The sequence below is a fragment of the Natrix helvetica genome, assembly GCF_964273705.1.
Source record: "Natrix helvetica genome assembly, chromosome: Z".
Taxonomy (NCBI): domain Eukaryota; kingdom Metazoa; phylum Chordata; class Lepidosauria; order Squamata; family Natricidae; genus Natrix; species Natrix helvetica.
In genome coordinates this window covers 26,573,344-26,593,266 of record NC_138554.1, presented here as the reverse complement: position 1 = coordinate 26,593,266, position 19,923 = coordinate 26,573,344, and the positions used below count along the sequence as shown (strand labels likewise).

General features: G+C 40.2%; 1 protein-coding gene across 3 annotated transcripts in view; it reads left to right on the top strand.

Annotated features, from left to right (window-relative positions):
- GYS1 (glycogen synthase 1) overlaps nucleotides 1-19,923 on the top strand; it is a 71,987-nt gene that overhangs the window by 39,873 nt on the left and 12,191 nt on the right. For all 3 annotated transcript variants that reach the window (XM_081970965.1, XM_081970963.1, XM_081970964.1), the window contains exons 4-13: nucleotides 2,584-2,775; nucleotides 2,865-3,050; nucleotides 5,866-6,010; nucleotides 6,747-6,864; nucleotides 10,509-10,629; nucleotides 11,777-11,883; nucleotides 14,510-14,569; nucleotides 14,849-14,927; nucleotides 17,037-17,150; nucleotides 18,721-18,847. In XM_081970965.1, coding sequence (XP_081827091.1) covers nucleotides 2,584-2,775; nucleotides 2,865-3,050; nucleotides 5,866-6,010; nucleotides 6,747-6,864; nucleotides 10,509-10,629; nucleotides 11,777-11,883; nucleotides 14,510-14,569; nucleotides 14,849-14,927; nucleotides 17,037-17,150; nucleotides 18,721-18,847 — 1,249 coding nt within the window. The remainder of the gene's footprint in view (nucleotides 1-2,583; nucleotides 2,776-2,864; nucleotides 3,051-5,865; nucleotides 6,011-6,746; nucleotides 6,865-10,508; nucleotides 10,630-11,776; nucleotides 11,884-14,509; nucleotides 14,570-14,848; nucleotides 14,928-17,036; nucleotides 17,151-18,720; nucleotides 18,848-19,923) is intronic.

Sequence of the window (19,923 nt, the reverse complement as noted above, 5' to 3'; positions counted from 1 at the left end):
ATCCATCCAGACCCGTACGGCTTCCACACACCGGGACATCACTTCGACGGCCTCGTTGGGGTGGTTCGGGGTGGAAATGTACAGCTGAGTATCATCAGCATACAGATGATATCCCACCCTGAAACCACGGATGATCTCACCCAGCGGCTTCATGTATGTGTTGAACAGGAGTGGCGAGAGGACCGACCCCTGTGGCACCCCACAAGTAAGGGGGCTTAGGGTCGACCTCTGCTCCCCTGCCAACACACGTTGCGTCCGGCCAGAGAGGTAGGAGCCGAACCACCGCAAAACGGTGCCCCGGACCCCCAACCCCTCCAGTCGGTGCAACAGGATACCATGGTCGATGGTATCAAAAGCCGCCGAGAGGTCTAATAGGACCAGGATAGAGGAACAACCCCTATCTCTGGCCCTCCAGAGATCATCCACCAACGCGACCAAGGCCGTCTCTGTACTGTGCCCGGGGCGAAAGCCGGACTGGCGTGGGTCTAGATAATCATTCTCCTCCAGATGTCGTGGGAACTGAGAAGCCACCACACTCTCTACAACCTTCGCCAAAAAGGGAAGGTTGGAGACAGGACGATAATTGGCCAGCTCCGTAGGGTCCAGGGAAGGCCTCTTGAGCAAGGGTCTCACCACCGCCTCTTTCAAGGCAGCCGGAAGAGACCCCTCACCCAACGAAGCGTTCACTAGGCCCAGGAGCCAGTCGCGTGTAACCTCCCAGGATGCCAGTACAAGCCAGGAGGGACACGGGTCCAGTAAACATGTGGTAGGTCGCAGTCGTCCATGCAATCTGTCCAAATCCTCGATGACAACCAAGTCAAACTCCTCCCAAAAAGGTTTCTCAAGACTCGCCATTGGCGTCTCGACTGGGCCACTGAAGGGGACCCAATCCTTCCGGATTTGAGCGACTTTATCCTGCAGATATTTCCCAAATTCCTCTGCCCTACCCTGTAAAGGGGCCTCCCGCGGCCTCTGAAACAGTTTCACCCTTGTCAGTGAGGAGCATTGTGGTCCCATGACTGCTAAAGGAACCAGGGAGTCTCATGTCAGCTTTATAGTCACTAGAACATTGCTAAGCAAAAGATTTGTATTGTGGGATTTGGTGCCACTGCATATCTGTAAGAAAGTCTTGCCAGAAATACTTTAAAATATTAAGATAACGCCCAGTTATTTTCTCACTGTTGATTATTGTACAAATGCAAATAGCCACACTTGCTGGTATTCCTTTACTACAAGAAGGTGAAGCCAATCACAAGAAAAATGTATTGGTATGTTCTATGTATATTTGGTTTGTGGGGCTTCATGTGTGTATGTGTGTGTGTGAGAGACATATATCCAACTATATAAAGCTGGTTAAACCATGATTTAGGGCTTATACAAGTCCCTTCCATTAATAAACTGAGCCCACCCACTCTGATAAAACTCAGGGTGATGGTTTACAGCTCTCAAAACTAGGATTATAAATCCAGCACAGATTTGTATATTCATCCAGTTAGCCAGGAATTTTGGCTTATCTTTGCATCATTTAAATACTGGTTCCAAATTGGATATGATAGCAAAGATATTATGATCAGCTCCCTGATGAAACAGTTACAAGTGAGTAGGAGAAAACTGGTGTAAAAAACAAACTGAAATGTATGCTGGAACTATTGAATATAGATATTAACTATTTCAAATATAGAAGGTACATATATGATATATTCAGTATCCTTCTTGTTTATTTGATTTTTGTAGTTCGTAACCTCATTTCAGAGCAAGAGGTTATTTTGGATTGCCCAGCAAAAAAACAACCCCAGGCAAGCGACCTTTTATAAAATTGAGTTGAGGTAACATGAACCAGAGACTAAATTTAGAGATCTAAACACACTAGATGCATACTTTGGTATGTGAAATGTGTGGACAAGGGATGATGATATCATAGGTTAAAGCAAGTGTGAGAGATAAAGGAGAAAAAGAGTGTTATGGATTAAAATCGTAATTTACAGGGTCCACTGAAAACAAGGAGAATTTGGCAGTTAAAAATAAATTACTAGGATATTCTCATCAGATTTGGAAATATACATAGTAAATAGTTTTAAGAAGTTTATTTTATAATTCCATTGATAAATCTAATGGATATAAATTGGGCTATTTCAACTTCTGCAGGAAAGCGGGGATCATATTTCTAGCACATAAAACACAAAAACAAGGTTTGAACTGTAAATGGGCAGAGCTGAAAATTCAGATGATTTAAAGTAGGAGTATATAGATAACTTCCTTATATAGGATTCCCCTTCTTTTTTATTCCTCGCTCTGATCCTTATCTTTTTTTGCTGTGTGCAGTGTGCTGATTCACCATTTCTTCCCCCCCCCCCTGAAATTGTAAAATGTACATTCTGAGAGGCGAAATGCTTGTTCATCTACAACATAACTTCATGAGTGTGAATATTATTGAATTGATGATAAAACTTGCTCAACTGAGCACTGACTTTTACGATTGATGCTTTGTTGATTGTGCTTTACAGAATATCTCTGGATTAGATACGAAAATGTCAATTCATACCTCTCCTATTCATTAATCTGCTGTCTCTAACTTCTTTCTAGGTTTACTTTGGCCGCTGGTTGATTGAGGGAGGTCCATATGTGATTCTCATTGACATTGGGGCAACCGCTTGGAGCTTGGATCGCTGGAAGACTGAATTGTGGGAAAGCTGCTCCATTGGGATTCCCTGGTACGACCGAGAGGCCAATGACGCTGTCCTCTTTGGCTTCCTCACAGCCTGGTTCCTAGGGGAGGTAAGGGAACATGTTTCTATCAGAAAATTTCTTCTCTTCCTCTCTTCGAACATCTTTCTCTTCACTCTCTTTTTGTGCTTTTTGTAAAGTTTTCTGCACAATGTGAAGAAAAGCCATTCATCATTGGTCATTTCCATGAGTGGTTGTCTGGTGTTGGTCTCTTCCTCTGTCGGATCCGGAAACTTCCAATAGCTACCATCTTCACCACCCATGCTACCCTGCTTGGCCGCTACCTGTGTGCAGGCAGTGTGGACTTCTACAACAATCTGCAGAATGTGAGTCTTCTAATTGCTAGGATTGAAAATCAATTGGTGGGTGGGGTGTGAAACTACGGGATCCAAGAACAAGGGGAAGAAATAGGAATTTATGGAAGTGTGGCACTCAGACAAATCAGCCATCAACAGGCACATAAATATAAACAACATCTACATATCATTCAAAAGAGACAGTCAAAAAGCTAAAAAGAAAACAAAATGACCAAAACAGCTCTTTGCCTGCCATCAGTACCTGGATAAATAGAAGTTAACACCAAAATTAATACTAGATCAACAATCAAGCAGTAAGCAATACTCCACTCAAGGATCTACCAACTCAGACAATCAATCAAACAGTAAACAACAGCCTGATCAAGGAGCCACCAAGACCACTCTCACCAACACAGTCAGAGCAAGTCACTTATACAGAAAAAGGGAGTAAGCCGACTCTCTGTTGCACTAATAATATTACCTAGTATGGTAATGAAATATTTGCAAGAAAGCCACCAGGCTCAGAGAACACTGAGGATCCCATAATTCAATCCCGAGCTGCACATATTCTCTTCTGTTGGTAAAAATGGGAAACTGACCTGTCCTGTTTTTGCCCTTTTTACTGAGTGCTTTGGGCTGCTTAGAGAATAAGAACTTTTCTTTCAACTGCCCTCAATTCTGCCCAAGAGGCTCAAGTTCTTATCTTCCCATCTCCCAAAATCCCTGCATAGGAGGTGGCAATACATTCCTTAAAATTCCTTGCAGATGTCCAATGATAGCTCTGCCAATTAAATGGATATTAAAAAGCAGCTGCAATCTCACAAAGATTCTGTTCTTATAGGAGACCCGATTGCAAGATTTCAAAGTGTTTTAATTTTAAGAGAGAGCAAATTATTGCCTAAGGTTGTGCCTAAAGAGATTGCTGACCCTTGCCCCCCCCCCCCCAGCTTTTCATTCAAGTTTTAGTGCATAAGTGAAGCAGTTCTAGGAAACAGGAACCATTTCCCCTTAAGGAAGCAGTGGTCAAAGAAATCACGCTTATTTATTTATTTATTTATTTGATTTGATTTGATTTCTAGACCGCCCCCTCTCCCCGAAGGGACTCGGGGCGGTGTACAGGTACCAAATTAAAAACCATACAAATAATAATAAATATAATTAAAATCGGATTAAACTTTAAACCCCTGTACAAGTTTATAAAAGTTAAAACTTAGCCTAAGACCAACCCATGAAATTTAAAAAATACAGACTGAGGTGGGAGAGCTGGAATTAGGCCAGGCCGGCTAGATTAAACAGGTGGGTTTTGAGCTTCTTACGGAAGGAGCCGAGGTCCGTGGTTGTTCTAATATCAGGGGGAAGGTCATTCCAGAGGGTCAGGCCCATCGCAGAGAAGGCCCTTCCCCTGGGCGTCGCCCGCTGGCACAGCCTAGTGGACAGCACCCGGAGGAGTCCCTCTCTGTGTGAGCGGATCGGCCGAAGGGATGTGTGGGGCAGACTTAACCAGCCCTTAAACAATATTTTTATTGCGCAGAAAATATGATTCATCCTCACATCTTTACTGATAGTAGTCTAAATATGCCTACCAGGTAGACTGGAGATGTTATTGTATCTAGTCTTTGAGCAAAGATGCCTACAGTAATTACATCTGTGTAAAGATGTGAGGATGAAAATTTGGGCAGAACAAAAATGAAATACAGGTAGTCCTCGATTTACAACAGTTCGTTTAGTGACAATGGCACTGGAAAATGCAACTTATGACAATTATTCACAGTTTGCAGCATCCCTATGATCTTGTGATCAAAATTCAGATGCTTGGCAACTGGTTCATATTTATGACCATTGCTGTGTCCCAAGATCATGTGATCAACTTTGATGACCTTCTGACAAACAAAGTTAGTGGGAAGCCAGATTCACTTAACAATTGTGCTACTAACTTATCAACTGCAGTAATTCACTTAACAACTGAGGCAAGAAAGTTCATTAAAATGGGGCAAAACTCAATAAATGTCACACTCAACAACAGAAACTTTGGGCTCAATGATGGTCGTAAGTCGAGGGCTACCTGTAGTTGGAACTGGATTAATGAGAGAAAACATTTTTTAAAAAAGCTACCTGGGTTTTTCAGTCTAGGAATCCATGTGTTAGCACAGGGGTGTCCAAACTTGGGAACTTTATGACTTGTGGACTTCAACTCCCAGAATTCCCCAGCCAGCATGTTTGGACACCCCTGTGTTAGCACTTGTGAGAGGATTACAGAAGAGTTTTCACAAAGGAAAAATGTAGAATTACGTTCTTAGAATCTTGGAAATCTGACTACTGGATTGCAATCTCCTTTGTTCAACTTTCAAGATACTACAGGTAGCAATTGACTTAGAAAAGTTCATTTAGTGACCGTTCAAAGTTATAACTTTACTAAAAAGGAAGTGTCTTCTGACCATTTTTCACACTTAACGACCATTGCTGCATCCTCATGAGCATGTGATCAAAATTTGGGTGCTGGGCTACTGATTCATATTTATGACAGTTGCAGTGTCCCAGGGTCATGTGATCACCTTTTGCAACCTTTCTGACATGCAGAGTCAATGAGGAAGCCAGATTCACTTAACAACCATGTTATTAATATAAAACTGCAGTGATTCACTTAACAAGGGTGATAAAAGGTCATAAAATGGGACAAAATTCACTTAACTGTTTCACTTAGCAACAGACATTTTGGGCTCAATTGGGGTCGTAAATTGAGAACTACCTGTACTGTAATTTAATCGTAAAGCTATATTCTTTCCTGCTGTTACTCTGTGCAATCTGTGTGTTTCAGGATATTTAATACACTTTGTCTTGTCCCCAGTTTAATGTGGATAAGGAGGCTGGAGATCGGCAAATTTACCATCGTTATTGTATGGAGAGAGCTGCTGTCCACTGCACACATGTTTTTAGTACAGTTTCTCAGATCACAGCAGTAGAAGCTGAACATCTGTTAAAACGGAAACCTGGTGAGTTGCCTTAAAAGCGAAAAGTTTGCTCTGTGTGACAAGATCCTGTCCAGTTTAAGTCTTCTTTGGATTTATGAACGTACTGAATAACATTACAAGGAAATCAGTTGCTTTGCATAGAATGCAGAATCTCAAGTGTTGTAGTTTTTAATGAAATTTTATAATCCTTGAACAATACTAATCAGATGCTGTTGGTGCAAGTCGTGCATTGAAGGTTGATTATCTGAGTTTCTTTTGTTAGATAGAAAGAATGTCCCAATATAAAATAGCCATTTTAAAATTCACTTTAAAGTTCTGTAAAATATTTTCAATCATTCAATATTAAATGCACTGTGAATTTTTGATTAAATCCAATGATTTTTTTAAAAATATCAGCCTGCTTTATTTTTTTTCAGACGAAAGAGAAGGATGTCGAGGGAGGAGAATTTCTATTCTTATTTGCAACTAAGACTATTAGTTCTGATTGGCTTGCTCCTTATAATGTCACAAAGACCACTCCCATTCCTTCTCCTTGGAGTCTGTTTTACCCCATCCATTCCTATACATTGAATCAGTTGCTGTCAAATGCATTGATCAATTGTATTTCCAAGGATGTTTGAAAGCATCTGAGAAAACACCTGCTGTGGCTTACATGTATTTTTCTGCATAAATATGTTCTATCAAATTCAGAAACTTAAAGTTCTAAAACTCTCCCCACTTTTTACAAAACCCATCTCCATATGCATTCCATATCCAGATATTGTGACTCCCAATGGTTTGAATGTCAAGAAGTTCTCTGCTATGCACGAATTCCAAAACCTCCATGCCCAGAGCAAAGCTCGTATCCAGGAGTTTGTCCGAGGCCATTTCTATGGGTGAGTTATCCTGAGCTTCACTTGTATCATATCAATTATAGCAGGTTGCCTTATGAAGTTGAAGTTTCCTAAGAAAAAACCTGAAGCTAGTAGTAACAAGCGTTGTAAGAATATTTATTAATTAAAAGCAAATGACTATGCTCCATTCATCTTTCACAATGCTGTTATCAAAGCACACCTTCAAGTGTAAAGTGAAAGCTTAAGTGTTCTTCCTTTTAAAAGAGTACATGTGACTGTAGAAGAAGATGCAGAGACTAGGGGTAGAGTCAAGAGAGGAATTAGTATGGAGTCATGTTGCCACAAATGATCGAAGCCCAGCCCCCCTTGAATTCTGTTGATTCTTATGTAGCACCAATTTAGGCCTGACTGTTAGTTGGTTAGATTCTTGTGTATAGGCATGAGCAATAAATCTTAGCTGAAATTTAACATGTGGGTCTGATTTTCTCACCTGACAATGACTCAGTTTTGGTCTCGATTTTTTAGGCGAAATAAGTTTCCTTTCTGTTTGTGGAGACAGAAATGCCACTTCGATAGCATGCAAAAAGGGAAAATTGGATGAGAGAGGAGATCTCACAGGAAAGGCAGGATATAAATTAATGAAATAATTGACAATAAATAATGTTATTCATTCAAAGAAGATTAGGGGGGATGAACAGATGTTTTTGCTCAAGGCTGGCAAAGTCAGATATTGAAGTACAGAAAAAATTTCCAGGGTTGATATGAGAGAAAAATCATTGTTATTCATAAACAATAAGTGTATAAATGACTAACTCAGAACCTATTACTTTCTTATTCAGCTTACAGGCATCTGTACATTAATGGAAATCAGATACTGCATTAGAAATATAGCTAATCCTCGATTTACAACAGAGGTGAAATGCTATCGGTTTGGGCCAGTTCGCCCTTAACTGGTAGTAAAAAAATGCTAACAGTTCACCTGAACTGGTAGTAAAAAAAATGCTACGGATTCGGGCAAACTGGTAGTTCCAATGATCAGCTGTGCAACAATCAACTGTGCTGTGCGATTTATATTCACTAGAAATCAGGTGGCACAGCTGATTGTCACACAGCTGATTGTCAAAACTTTTTAAAAACTTTTTGTAGCATTTTTTTACTACTGGTTTGACTGGTAGTAAAAAAAATGCTAAAAAAATGTTTTTTAAAAAGTTCCCACGATTGCGTGGCACAGCTGATTGTCGCACAGCTGATCGTTGAAACTTTTTAAAAACTTTCTTTAGCATTTTTTTACTATCGATTCAGGCAAACTGGTAGTTAAAAATGCTTTTAAAAGGTTTTTTTTTAAATTTTCCCACAATCAGTTGTGTGACAATCAGCTCTGCCACACGATTTATGTTCGGTAGAAAGCAGGAAATCCTGCTTTTTAGCGAATCTAAATTGTGTGGCACAGCTGTTCCCCCCCCCCCCCGTTCTACTTACCTTTGCAGACTCAGAAAAGGTTTCTTAGCGCCTGTGGTGTAAATGCACGCAAAGCGCGTGTTTGGGGGCAGATGCGCACATGAAGCAATCCAGTAGCAGACTTCAGAGCATTTCACCCCTGATTTACGGCAACAATTGAGCCCAACATTTCTGAAACAATTGCTAAGTGAGTTTTGCCCATTGTACAACTTTTCTTGCCACAGATATTAAATGAATCGTTGGAATTGTTAAGTTAGTAACACAGTTGTTACGTGAATCTGGCCTCCTCATTGAATTTGCTATCTAAAAGGTTGCAAAAGTTCACATGAACCTGGGACATTGCAACCGCCATAAATATGAATCAGTTGCCAAGTGCCCAAATTTTGATTATGTGACCAGGGAGAATTCTGCAATAGCTGTAAGTGTGGAAACTGGTCACAAGTCACTTGATGAATGGTTGTAAGTCGAGGATTATCTGTACACTTTGTTCAGTCCAGCAAGGTGTCCTTCATATATTTAGTGCTGGCCTATAGAAATGATTTCAGAAGTGAAGTTTCACGGCCATTATTCCTGTATTTTAACCTTGCATTTTCATGTATTGCGTATGTTCCCAAGGCAGTTGACTGTGGATCTGTATATGCTTCTGTTTTGTTCCCTTCATCTATCACAGCTCTGACGTTTTCCCTGTTCTTTTTTCTTTTTCTCTTGTCCACCATCCTTTCTATTTTTATTGTACTGAAAACCTCCAGAAGAGGCTCCATCTCTTTTTTTGTTTGTTTTTCCATTTTGCATTCATATTTTGCATGATGACTAATGTTACTAAATAATACCATTGCAATTGGAATTCAGGGAATTATTAAGACGTTCAAAAGAAGGATTTCAGCCAGCTGTGCAGTGTGTGTGTGTGTACACATACACATACAGTATACCCAGGTCTTGGCGTATTCGGGTCTTTTCCCGTGTAAGGTTGAGAGTATCTTGGCGACGTTTCGTCGCCAAGATACTCTCAACCGTATACAGGAAAAGACCCGAATACGCCAAGACCTGCATACCTGTACCCATGAAAATTTACGAAAACATACGCATATACATATATACATACCAGTATACACACGCACACACCCCAACCATTTTGAAATACACACACACACACTTCGTTTTAAAACAATTGATTTTGCTGCATGTTTCTAGGGAAGACTCACAACTATTTAAGTATTCACATTGACCCCATCCATTTAAAAAAAAAGCATTTCTCAACAGTTTATTGGGAGGATTGCGTGATATTACCAGAAAATTATAAACATTGAAGGATGATTATATTCTGGTTCATACAGATTTGGAAAGTGCAAATTTTATACTTTCTCTTAAACATCACACCAAACTTAATTTTGATTTCTTCTCACGTACAATAATTTCTGTTGAACATAGCAGTACTTGTTTCTCCATCTTGGGTGGGATGGGATGATATTCCACCACTCCCTATGGATTCCCTGAACTATTTTTGCATTGTTGTGGTTGTTGATATAAGCAGTGTTAATATTTCTAATGTACTAGTGCGTCTTTTGCATTTATTTAGCCAATTTATTTGTCTTGGCTGTTTGGCAGCAGCTGCCAAAAAAGCCAACACAGTTCTAGGCTACATAAAATGAGGGATAGAATCAAGATCAAGTGAAGTGTTAATACCACTTTAGAATGCCTTGGTAAGTCCACATTTGAAATACTGCATTAGATTATTAGGGGACTGGAGACTAAATCATATGAAGAACGGTTGCAGGAACCGGGTATATCTAGTTTAATAGAAAGAAGGAGTAGGGGAGACATAATAGCATTGTTCCAATATCTCAGGGGTTGCCACAAAGAAGAGGGAGTCAAACCATTTTCCAAGGCACCTGAGGGTAGAACAAGAAGCAATGGGTGGAAACTAATCAAGGAGAGAAGCAACTTAGAACTGAGGAGAAATTTCCCGACAGTTAGAACAATTAATCAGTGGAACAGCTTGCCTCCAGAAGTTGTGAATGCCCCAACACTGGAAGTCTTTAAGAAGATGTTGGATAGCCATTTGTATGAAATGGTATAGGGTTTCCTGCCTAGGCAGGGGGTTGGACTAGAAGACCTCCAAGGTCCCTTCCAACTCTGCTATTGTATTGTATTGTATAACATAGACTTTCTGATTTTTCAAGAAGCTCTGACAGATTCAGATTCACCATCACTGCGTGTTATTTTTCTAGGCACCTGGACTTCAACCTTGACAAAACTATTTTCTTCTTCATCGCTGGACGCTATGAATACTCCAACAAAGGAGCTGACATTTTCTTGGAAGCCCTAGCCAGGCTCAACTACCTACTAAGGGTGATTAGTAAAATGGGTGCTAAAAAGGAACATAGATGTGAGAGATGGTGGGTAGACAATTAGGTGTGGCTGTGTTGAGACGGTGTGGCCTACAGCAACGCTAGTTCTGATTGGAACAACTGAAGAATTAAATAGCTGTAGCCCAAAGAATTTAGAGGTTGTTTTTGGATTTCTCTTCATGCTTACATTGTTGTGCAGATGAAAGACAATGGAAAGAACAACGACACAGGATACGTTTGTATGAAAGCAGGAATAATATATTGGAACTATTTCATATTACAAGCTGGCAGGAGTGCTAATTGAATCATATCCCAAGAATACTCCATGAAAAGATACTTATAATGGGTAACACCTAGTCTGGCCAGCATCTTCCAATCTGGCCAGCTGAGATATTCTGTCAAGGACATCTCCCTTCAGCCAAGGAAAATGGAAAGGAAGAGAGAAGACATACTGAATTTCAGATCTATATTAGGTGTAGATGTTCACGTCACCCTTACTATCACCTAGCTGCATCTTTCCTGGGGTTGCATCAGTGGTGAAATTCAAATTTTTTTACTATCGGTTCTGTGGGCATGTCTTGGTGGGCGTGGGTTGGTGGGCATGGCAGGGGAAGAATACTGCAAATCCCCATTCCCTCCCCACTCCTGGGGGAAGGATATTGCAAAATCTCCATTCCGTCCCTATTCTGGGGCCAGCCAGAGGTGGTATTTGCAAGTTCTCCAAAGTACTCAAAATTTCCACTAGTGGTTCTCCAGAACCTGTCAGAACCTGCTGAATTTCACCCCTGGGTTGCATGATAGTTTCATGATTCTTGGAGATCCGTGAAGCTGTCCGTGAAGGACATCCCAGGAACATCCCTGATTTATCAGTGTGTTTGCCCACTTTTCCTCATCTTGCCAAACATAGTCAGTTTTTACGTCACTGTTCATTTATCGGCCTGAGTGTCTGCTTTCTAACAAGCACCTCAAAACTCCTTAGGCTGTAAGACTAATGCAGATGACTCATGGGAAACCAGCCACATAGTAGAAGAGGGGGGTGGGGAGATGAATTCTAAAAAGCAAACGATGAGTTCAATTGATTAAACTCTCTTAACATGGATCAGCTTATCCATTTCATACCCGGTTTTTGTTGGCTTCTCTCTCTGTAGGTGAATGGAAGCCAGATTACAGTGGTAGCATTTTTTATCATGCCAGCTAGGACAAACAATTTCAATGTGGAGACACTAAAAGGCCAAGCCGTCCGCAAGCAGCTCTGGTGAGTTTGTGTCAGGTTCTGGATCTCATAAATCTGTCCTTTTAACAGACTTCCTTAGGAATCAGGCAGTGTATTCAATGAAATAAGAATCCATTACACCGACCTTCCTGAGCAGGAAAATAAAATTGTCCATACAAGTTCAGTGCATTTGGAAAGGATGTGCTGATATAAGGAACATCACTCAAATGTTATAGTTTTTTTCTCTACACCAGTGGTCTCCAACCAGAGGTGGGTTTCTACCCGTTTGGACTGGTTCGGCCGAATAGGTAGTAACTTGGCTGGACACGCGCCCCAACTGGTTCTATCAGTGACGCTGTAGGCGCTGCCATCTTGTTTTTGCTTCTGCACATATGCAGAAGCAATTTTTTACTTCTGTGCATGCACATGTAGCACACAACAAGTAAGTGAAGCGCGTCCCTGAGCAAACTGGCAGTAAAAGAAGCCAGAACCCACCCTTGGCCCAAACTCTTCTGCACATGCGTGAACGAGCACAAGCAAACTGGTAGCGCAGGGATTTGCAACCCACCTTTGTCTCCAACCTTGGCAACTTTAAGCCTGGCGGACTTCAAGTCCGCCAAGCTTAAAGTTGCCAAGGTTGGAGGTCCCTGCTCTATACAGATAGTTCTCAATTTACAACATTCATTTAGTGATCCTTCAAAGTTACAATGGCACTGAAATGTGCAACGTATAGCCAGTCTTTGCACTTAAGACGATCATAGCATTCCCCACAGACACGGTATGAAAATTTGGGCATATAACAACTGGAACATATTTACAATGGTTGCAGCATCCTGTAATCATATGTTGGCCGTTTGCTATCTTCCTAGCAGGCTTCTGACCAGCAAAGTCAATAGGGGAACTAGGATTCACTTAACGACTGATTTACTAACAACTACAGTTATTCGCTTAATAACCATGGCAAAAAAAAAAACAGTTATAAATTGGGCACAACTTACTTAATGCCACCTTGTATCAATGGAAATTCTGGTCCCAATTGTGGTCAGAAGTCGAGGACCACCTGCATGCAAATTAGAGGATTGCAAAGGTAAAATGGAAAATAGAATTGTTCTTAGGCTTTGTTTCACATAAAGCTTCAGGTTTTAGCCCAGTGGTTCTCAACCTTCCTAATGCCGCGACCCTTTAATACAGTTCCTCATGTTGTAGTGACCCCCAACCATAAAATTATTTTATGTTTTCCGTATTTTTTTGAAAATATGTGTTTTCAGATGGTCTTAGGTGACCTCTGTGAAAGGCTCATTCGACCCCCAAAGGGGTCCCGACCCACAGGTTGAGAACCGCTGTTTTAGCCTGATGGCTATTACAAGTAGTCCTTGACTTACAACCACAATTGAGCCCAAAATTTATGTTGCTAAGTGAGTTTTAGTCCCTTTTATGACTTTTCTTGCCACAGTTGTTAAGTGAATCACTGCAGTTGTTAAGTTAGTAACATGATTGTTGTGAATCTGGCTTTCCCACTGACTTTGCTTGTCAGAAGGTCGCAAAAGGTGATCATTTGATTCCATGACCCTTCAACCATCATAAATATGAGTCAGTTGCTAAGTGCCTAGATATTGATCATGTGACCTTGGGCACGCTGCAACAATCGTAAGTGTGAAAAACGGTCTTATTTCCCTTTTTTCAATGCCATTGTAACTTTGAACAGCCGCTAAATGAATTTTATAAGTTGACTGCTACCTGTATACAGTCCAAACTACCACAAAGAGTACTGTATTTTTCAGAGTATAAGACACACCTTTTTCCCCTCAAAAAAAAAAGGCTGAAAATCTGGGTGCGTTTTATACACTGAATACAGCATTTTTTGCCTCCTGAAATCCCGCCCCCTTCACCAAAATGGCCGTGGATAGCTTGTAGGAGGCTTTCAGGGGGCTTCTTGGGGCTGGAGAGGGCAGAAATGTGCAAAAAATGGCCATTTCTTGCTCAATTTTGTCCCCCCCCCCCCAGCCTCCAGGAGCACTCTATAAGTCTCCTAAATACTATTTATGGCCATTTTTTGACAAAAAACGGGCCAGTTTTTGCAAAACATAGGCCGTTTTGTGCCCCCCACCCCCCGAGGAGCCTCCTAAAGGCTATTCATGGTCTTTTGGGGAGGAAAACCAGGCCCGTTTTTGCGAAAAACGGGTCATTTTTGGGAGGTTTGAAGAGTGCAAAAACTTTTTTTTTTATTTGACTCTTCAAAACATTGGTGGGTCTTATACTCCCACAAATACAGTAAATGTTATGGGGCTAAAGTTAGTGGGTGAGACCCCTCCCTGTAAATTGCTGTGATAAAGGCTGTAAAAGGCTGGATAAAAAGGCACAACATAGTAATGAAATATTTCCATAATTCCCACCCATTTCGGCCTTCAGCTGTGCAGTTTATGAGCTACAGCAAAGTCCGTTCTTTTCCTGAAGAAATACTAATATTGACATAGTCTTCCTCTTTTCTCCAGTCTGTTAGATCTGACTTAGTTCTTCTAGAGGAAAAAATCCCACAGCCACTGGAAGCCATTTTTCCTAATCCTTGATTCAGAAGCATTCAAGGAATCCTAGGTTCTGTCACAAATCATAATTTCGTCTTCCCTTCCCCTTCCCCCCCCCCCTTTACTTTCTCCTATTTTAACTCTAGGGACACAGCCAATGCAGTGAAGGAGAAGTTTGGCAAAAAGCTGTATGAATCCCTCCTCGTGTAAGTCTCCTGGGAAAAAGCGAGAAGAAATATGATAAAGTGCTGAGCATCTGAGAATGGGCTGCTGGGTTGCCATGGTTACAGAGAATGGGAACTTAAGATACCTTCTCTTTCTCTTTGTGTTGTCTCTTCTGAGAAATATGGATTTGATAGAAACCTATTTCAGAAATCTTGGTTCTGACATAAAAACGTGAATGTGCGTCCAAGTGTAAAGCAGTATTGTAAATGTTATTCATTAATTTCCACATTATTCACTGCCTGCCTGCTTTTCCAATTCAGGGGGAACCTTCCTGACATGAACAAAATGTTGGACAAAGAAGATTTCACAATGATGAAGAGAGCCATCTTTGCCACTCAGGTTTGGGACAGGAAGAAAATGAGCCTTGAAAAAAAATTTGGTCAGAGTATTTGCACATGAAAAATGAATTTATTTCACATTAATAACACAGGTACTCCTCGACTTACAACCAATCATTTGGAGACAGTTCAAAGTTACACTGAAAAAAATGACTTGCGACCAGACTTCACACGTATGATCTCTGATCAAAATTCAGGCTCTTACCATAATTTTCGGAGTATGAGACGCATCTTTTTCCCCTAAAAAAGAGGGTGAAAATCTGGGTGCGTCTTATACACTTATGCAGCATTTTTGGCATCCCAAAACCCTGCCCCCTTTGCAAAAATGGATGCGCAGAGGATTTGGGGGGCTTCCAAAATGCTCCTGGGGGTTGGGGAGGTCAAAAGCGAGAAAAAAATGGCCCGTTTTTTGCTCGTTTTTGCCCCCCACCCACCCAGCCCCCAGGAGCACTCTACAAGCCTCCCAAAGCTCTGCATGACCTTTTTTTGCAAAAAAATGAGGCGTGCAGAGGGTTTGGGGGGGGCCTGCAGAGTGAAAAAACTTTTTTTTAAAATTTACCTCTTCAAAATGATGTCATGTCTTATACTCCGGTGCGTCTTATAGTCCGAAAAATACGGTAACAACTGGCACTTACAATAGTTGCAGCATCTTGGAATTGTGTGATGGCCATTTTCAACTTTCCCAGCCAACGTCCAATAAAAGTCAATGAGGGAAGCCAGATTTGTTGTAACAGCTACACAATTCACTTAACAATTGCTGAGCTCTGCTTTACAACTGTAGCAAAAAAAAATTGTACAATTGGGCACAACTCATAACCCCTTTGATTAGCAATTGGTCATAAGTTGAGGACTACCTGTAACCATTTATTTATAAGACTGCTCATCTCACACAAAGATTCTGGGCAAAGATTCAGGGCAGCTAAGAGGCTGAGCTCTCTTAGAAGGACATCTTGTTAGGTGAGTGGGAAGAGAGGATCCTAGGAGTTGATCTAAATTCCTGGATTATATGGGTTGCTTTCATTCAGCCTCCCCATATTGGCTGTGTGGACTTCTGACTCTCAGGATTGTCAACAATGACCATTTTGGCTCTGGGGATAGAAAACACTCTTATGATTGAAGCAATATTAGAACAGAGATGAAAAGAAGGATATTGTGCTACTTAATTAAGCCAATTCCTTGGTTTAAGATAACTTGGTTTCTAAACTTGTCTTAGAAAAAAGAAAAAGATGAATAATGTTTGGGTTTGAGGAAGGATTTTGTGTTTTGTATAAAATAACATTTAATCCTACCTGCGCTTTCTCTCTCTAGTATAGAATAGAATAGAATAGAATAGAATAGTTTATTGGCCAAGTGGGATTTGACACTTACAGCTCAGTCTCTGGTTTACCATCTCTGCACTTAGCAGAGAATATTCCAATATTAGGTCGAAAACATCACATTGATATGTGTGGAGCGGGAAGAGCTGATTTTCTTTCCAGGGCTTCTAAATGAGGAATAAGATCCCCCAGAAATATGGATGTCACCTGCTGTCCTGGGGTTCCAGAAGGCCCTTAAAATCTAGTTAGTTCTCAGGCCTGGGTTAGCATGTCTGGGAAGCCCCTATAATGTTTTGCATTATGCTTTTATTGGTATGGTTGTTTTTAATCTGGGCTTTCACGTATTTCATTTGTGTGTTTCTTAACTGTTTTCAACTATATATTTTTTAAATATAACACCATCCAGAATCAGCTAGAGTGAGTGGCAATAAAAAATGTGATTAAATAAATAAACACTTGATATATGTAAGATTCCTAGTGATAAATTCTGCACAGGCCCTAAATACACTTCATATAATCTGTGATTAGACAGGAAATCCAGTCTTCACTCAGAAAACATATGAGGAAACAGAAAGAGAGAGATTATCTTTAAATATAAAGTGATTCCTTCAGGTAACCCTAATATGTTGTCCTGCCAGATTTACTCAGAAGGAGAAGCAGAAAAACATAGAAGCCATCTTTAATTCAATTTAATGTGTCAATTACAGGCTTTGTTTCTCTTCCAGACTTAAGGTTTTAAATTTGAGCTGTTAACATCTGTCTGGGTTTTTTCTTTCTTTCTCCTTTTCAATCAGCGTCATTCTTTCCCCCCAATCTGTACTCACAACATGCTGGATGATTCTACCGACCCTATTCTCAACACCATCAGGCGTATCGGTCTATTCAATAGCAGTGCCGACCGTGTCAAGGTGAGTTACAGGTGCCTGTCCATGCCAGGTGAGGGGAGATATTTGCCATACTGTATTTTTAGAAGAGTTTTAAAATATTATAATTTTTACCATCTTTTAAGAAGATGCTGGAATATTTAATGCCTGATTTTATCTATTAATTTTTGTCTCTTAATTGTCTTGCCCCATATTTTATTTATTCTTGCAAATCTAGAAGTTCAGACTTTTAATAAACGAAAATGATTGAAGGAAAGAATGGTGAAGTCTATTCCAAATTTCCTGTGCTATCATTTTTAAAATTCAGGCTCTTTTCTTTTAGTCTTGGTGTCTATAGTCGCTGTAAATAATACTAAGAATTTTTAGTAGTTGCAGTTTAGATATATGTCCAATGTATTTTAAATGTTTTATTGTAATTGTGGTACATGGCCATATTTTACTACGTTTTATAGTTGCTGTGATGTTATTTTTTCTTTTCATTTTTTGCCCTTATTCCTAAAACAAAAGTTAAGTTTAGCAGAATCTTTGTACTTTTAGTTTTGTTTTTAACTATTTATTTCCATGAAATATATTATTTTTTTAAAGGATCCTGCTTAATCCCCTACAGACTCATGAATTGAATCCTAGCAGCGTAAACTTGAATCAGCTAATATGAACACACATAAAAATACATATGGACAAAATGCAGTATAAAATTTTAAGGATAGCTCTGCTTACAAAGGCAGATGTGATATAGCTTTCCAAATGTATCCTCACTATACCACTATTGTGTTTTATGGCTTTTTTATAATTATCCATAATAGTATTGCATGTAGTTCTTGACTTACAACCACAATTGAAGCTACCACCTGTGTTGCTAAGCAATATAGTTGAACTTTGCCTCATTTTATAGCCTTTCTTACAGCAGTTGTTAAGTGAACCACTGCAGTTGTTAGAGACATGATTGTTAAGTGAATCTGGCTTCCCCATTGACTTCGATTGTCAGAATTCACAAAAGGTGATCACATGACCTTGCACAACTCTCTAAATAGGAATCAGTTGCCCAGCATCTGAATTTTGATCATATGACCATGGGGATGCATGGTCGTGTGAAAAATAATCATGTCACATTTTTCAGTGCTGTTGTAACATTGAACAGTCACTAAACATACTGTTGTAAGTCAACCTGTATTACATTATATTAAATCACTAGAAGTTGGTTCCTAAGTTTGAAAGTATATAAACAAATTATATACCTATGATGGCAAACCTATGTCACGCAAGCTGTCGCCCCAGTTCACCTTCTCTACGCATGCACAGGCACCTCCCGCCGGCCAGCTGGTCTTTGGGTCTCTGCTGTGCATGCATCGGAGGCGGGGCACATACGGGGGGTCAGGCATGCATGCGTGGGGGGAAGGGTGTGCATGGATGCACAGGGGGTGTGGGGCATGTAGGGAGGTCATGTGCACATGCACAGGGGCAGGGCACATGCGTTGAGGGATGCACATATTGCATTTGGGGGGTTCGGGTGCACATGCGGCACTTTGGACACTCTGAAAAAGGATAACCATCACTGTTTTATTCTCTTCTTTTTTTTAACCTTTCTTCTCCCTAGGTCATTTTCCATCCAGAATTTCTGTCTTCCACTAGTCCGTTGCTTCCTGTTGATTATGAAGAATTCGTTAGAGGCTGCCATTTGGGGGTGTTCCCTTCCTATTATGAACCATGGGGCTACACACCAGGTAGGTGGGTTGTAAGGGCAGACTTATGGGTATTCACTCAACCCTTGTTTAAAATTACAACAGCATTGAAAAAAGTGACTTACCATTTTTTACACTTACGACTGTTGCAATATCCCCATCGTCACATGGTCAACATTAAAGTGCTTGCCAACTGCACTTTATGTATTTATGACAATTGCATTTTAAGTTGAGGAATACAGGATTGTATTTTTTGCACAATTAAATGGTGTATAGTAGTGTTTTAACTGTCAGAAAAGAAGAAATACGAAAAATTGAAGGAGCAGTTGGAAATGAGAACAACTAGGAAAGTATTCAGAGAAAAGGGCAAATTTATATTTTGACAACCTGATTTTTTTTCCGCAACAAAACTGAAATTTCCAGGCAATCTCCCCAACTATAGCCTCTTTGGAATAAGGCAAATACATATTTTGGCTGTACTTCAATTTTTCAGTTTCTGTTTATAAAAAGAGGTAAAAAAAATCTACCTTCTACTAAAGTGCTGGTTGATATAACTTTTCACTGGGTGAAATGGTGCATCATAGGGCAACATTTTTAAAACAAGGTATGGGTTCAGAATGGGCAAATGTTATAAAATGTTTTATGACAAAAATTATCATAAAACAGTTTATGACATAATACAAAATGCCTTGCAACATTTCCCGTGCCGTTTGACTGAGGGCTATTTTCAAGACAGATACCTCAATGAATGTATCCCAACTTTTCCAGTGAAGGCAATACATTAGAAACTCACTGACTGTTAAAGGCATTGAGGAATCTGGTAAGGCAATATCTCTAAAAGGACAAACAAGCACAGGTTGTCAGTGGATACTACAGGGACACAAGATTGCACCAGGTATGTTTTGCAAGTAATTATGTGTGCATCTTGTTAGTCTTGAGGCCTGGTAACTTTGCTTTCCAAAAGTGATGGAAGAGAAAGAGCCAATATAGTCTTGAATTTTTCATCTGAAATTCGTTTCTTTTAGTGGATTTTATCATTGTTTTGGCCCACTGCAAATAATAAGGCCTTTTTTAGCCATTCACACATGTTTTTCCACTTAATTCTGCAAGTATTTTCC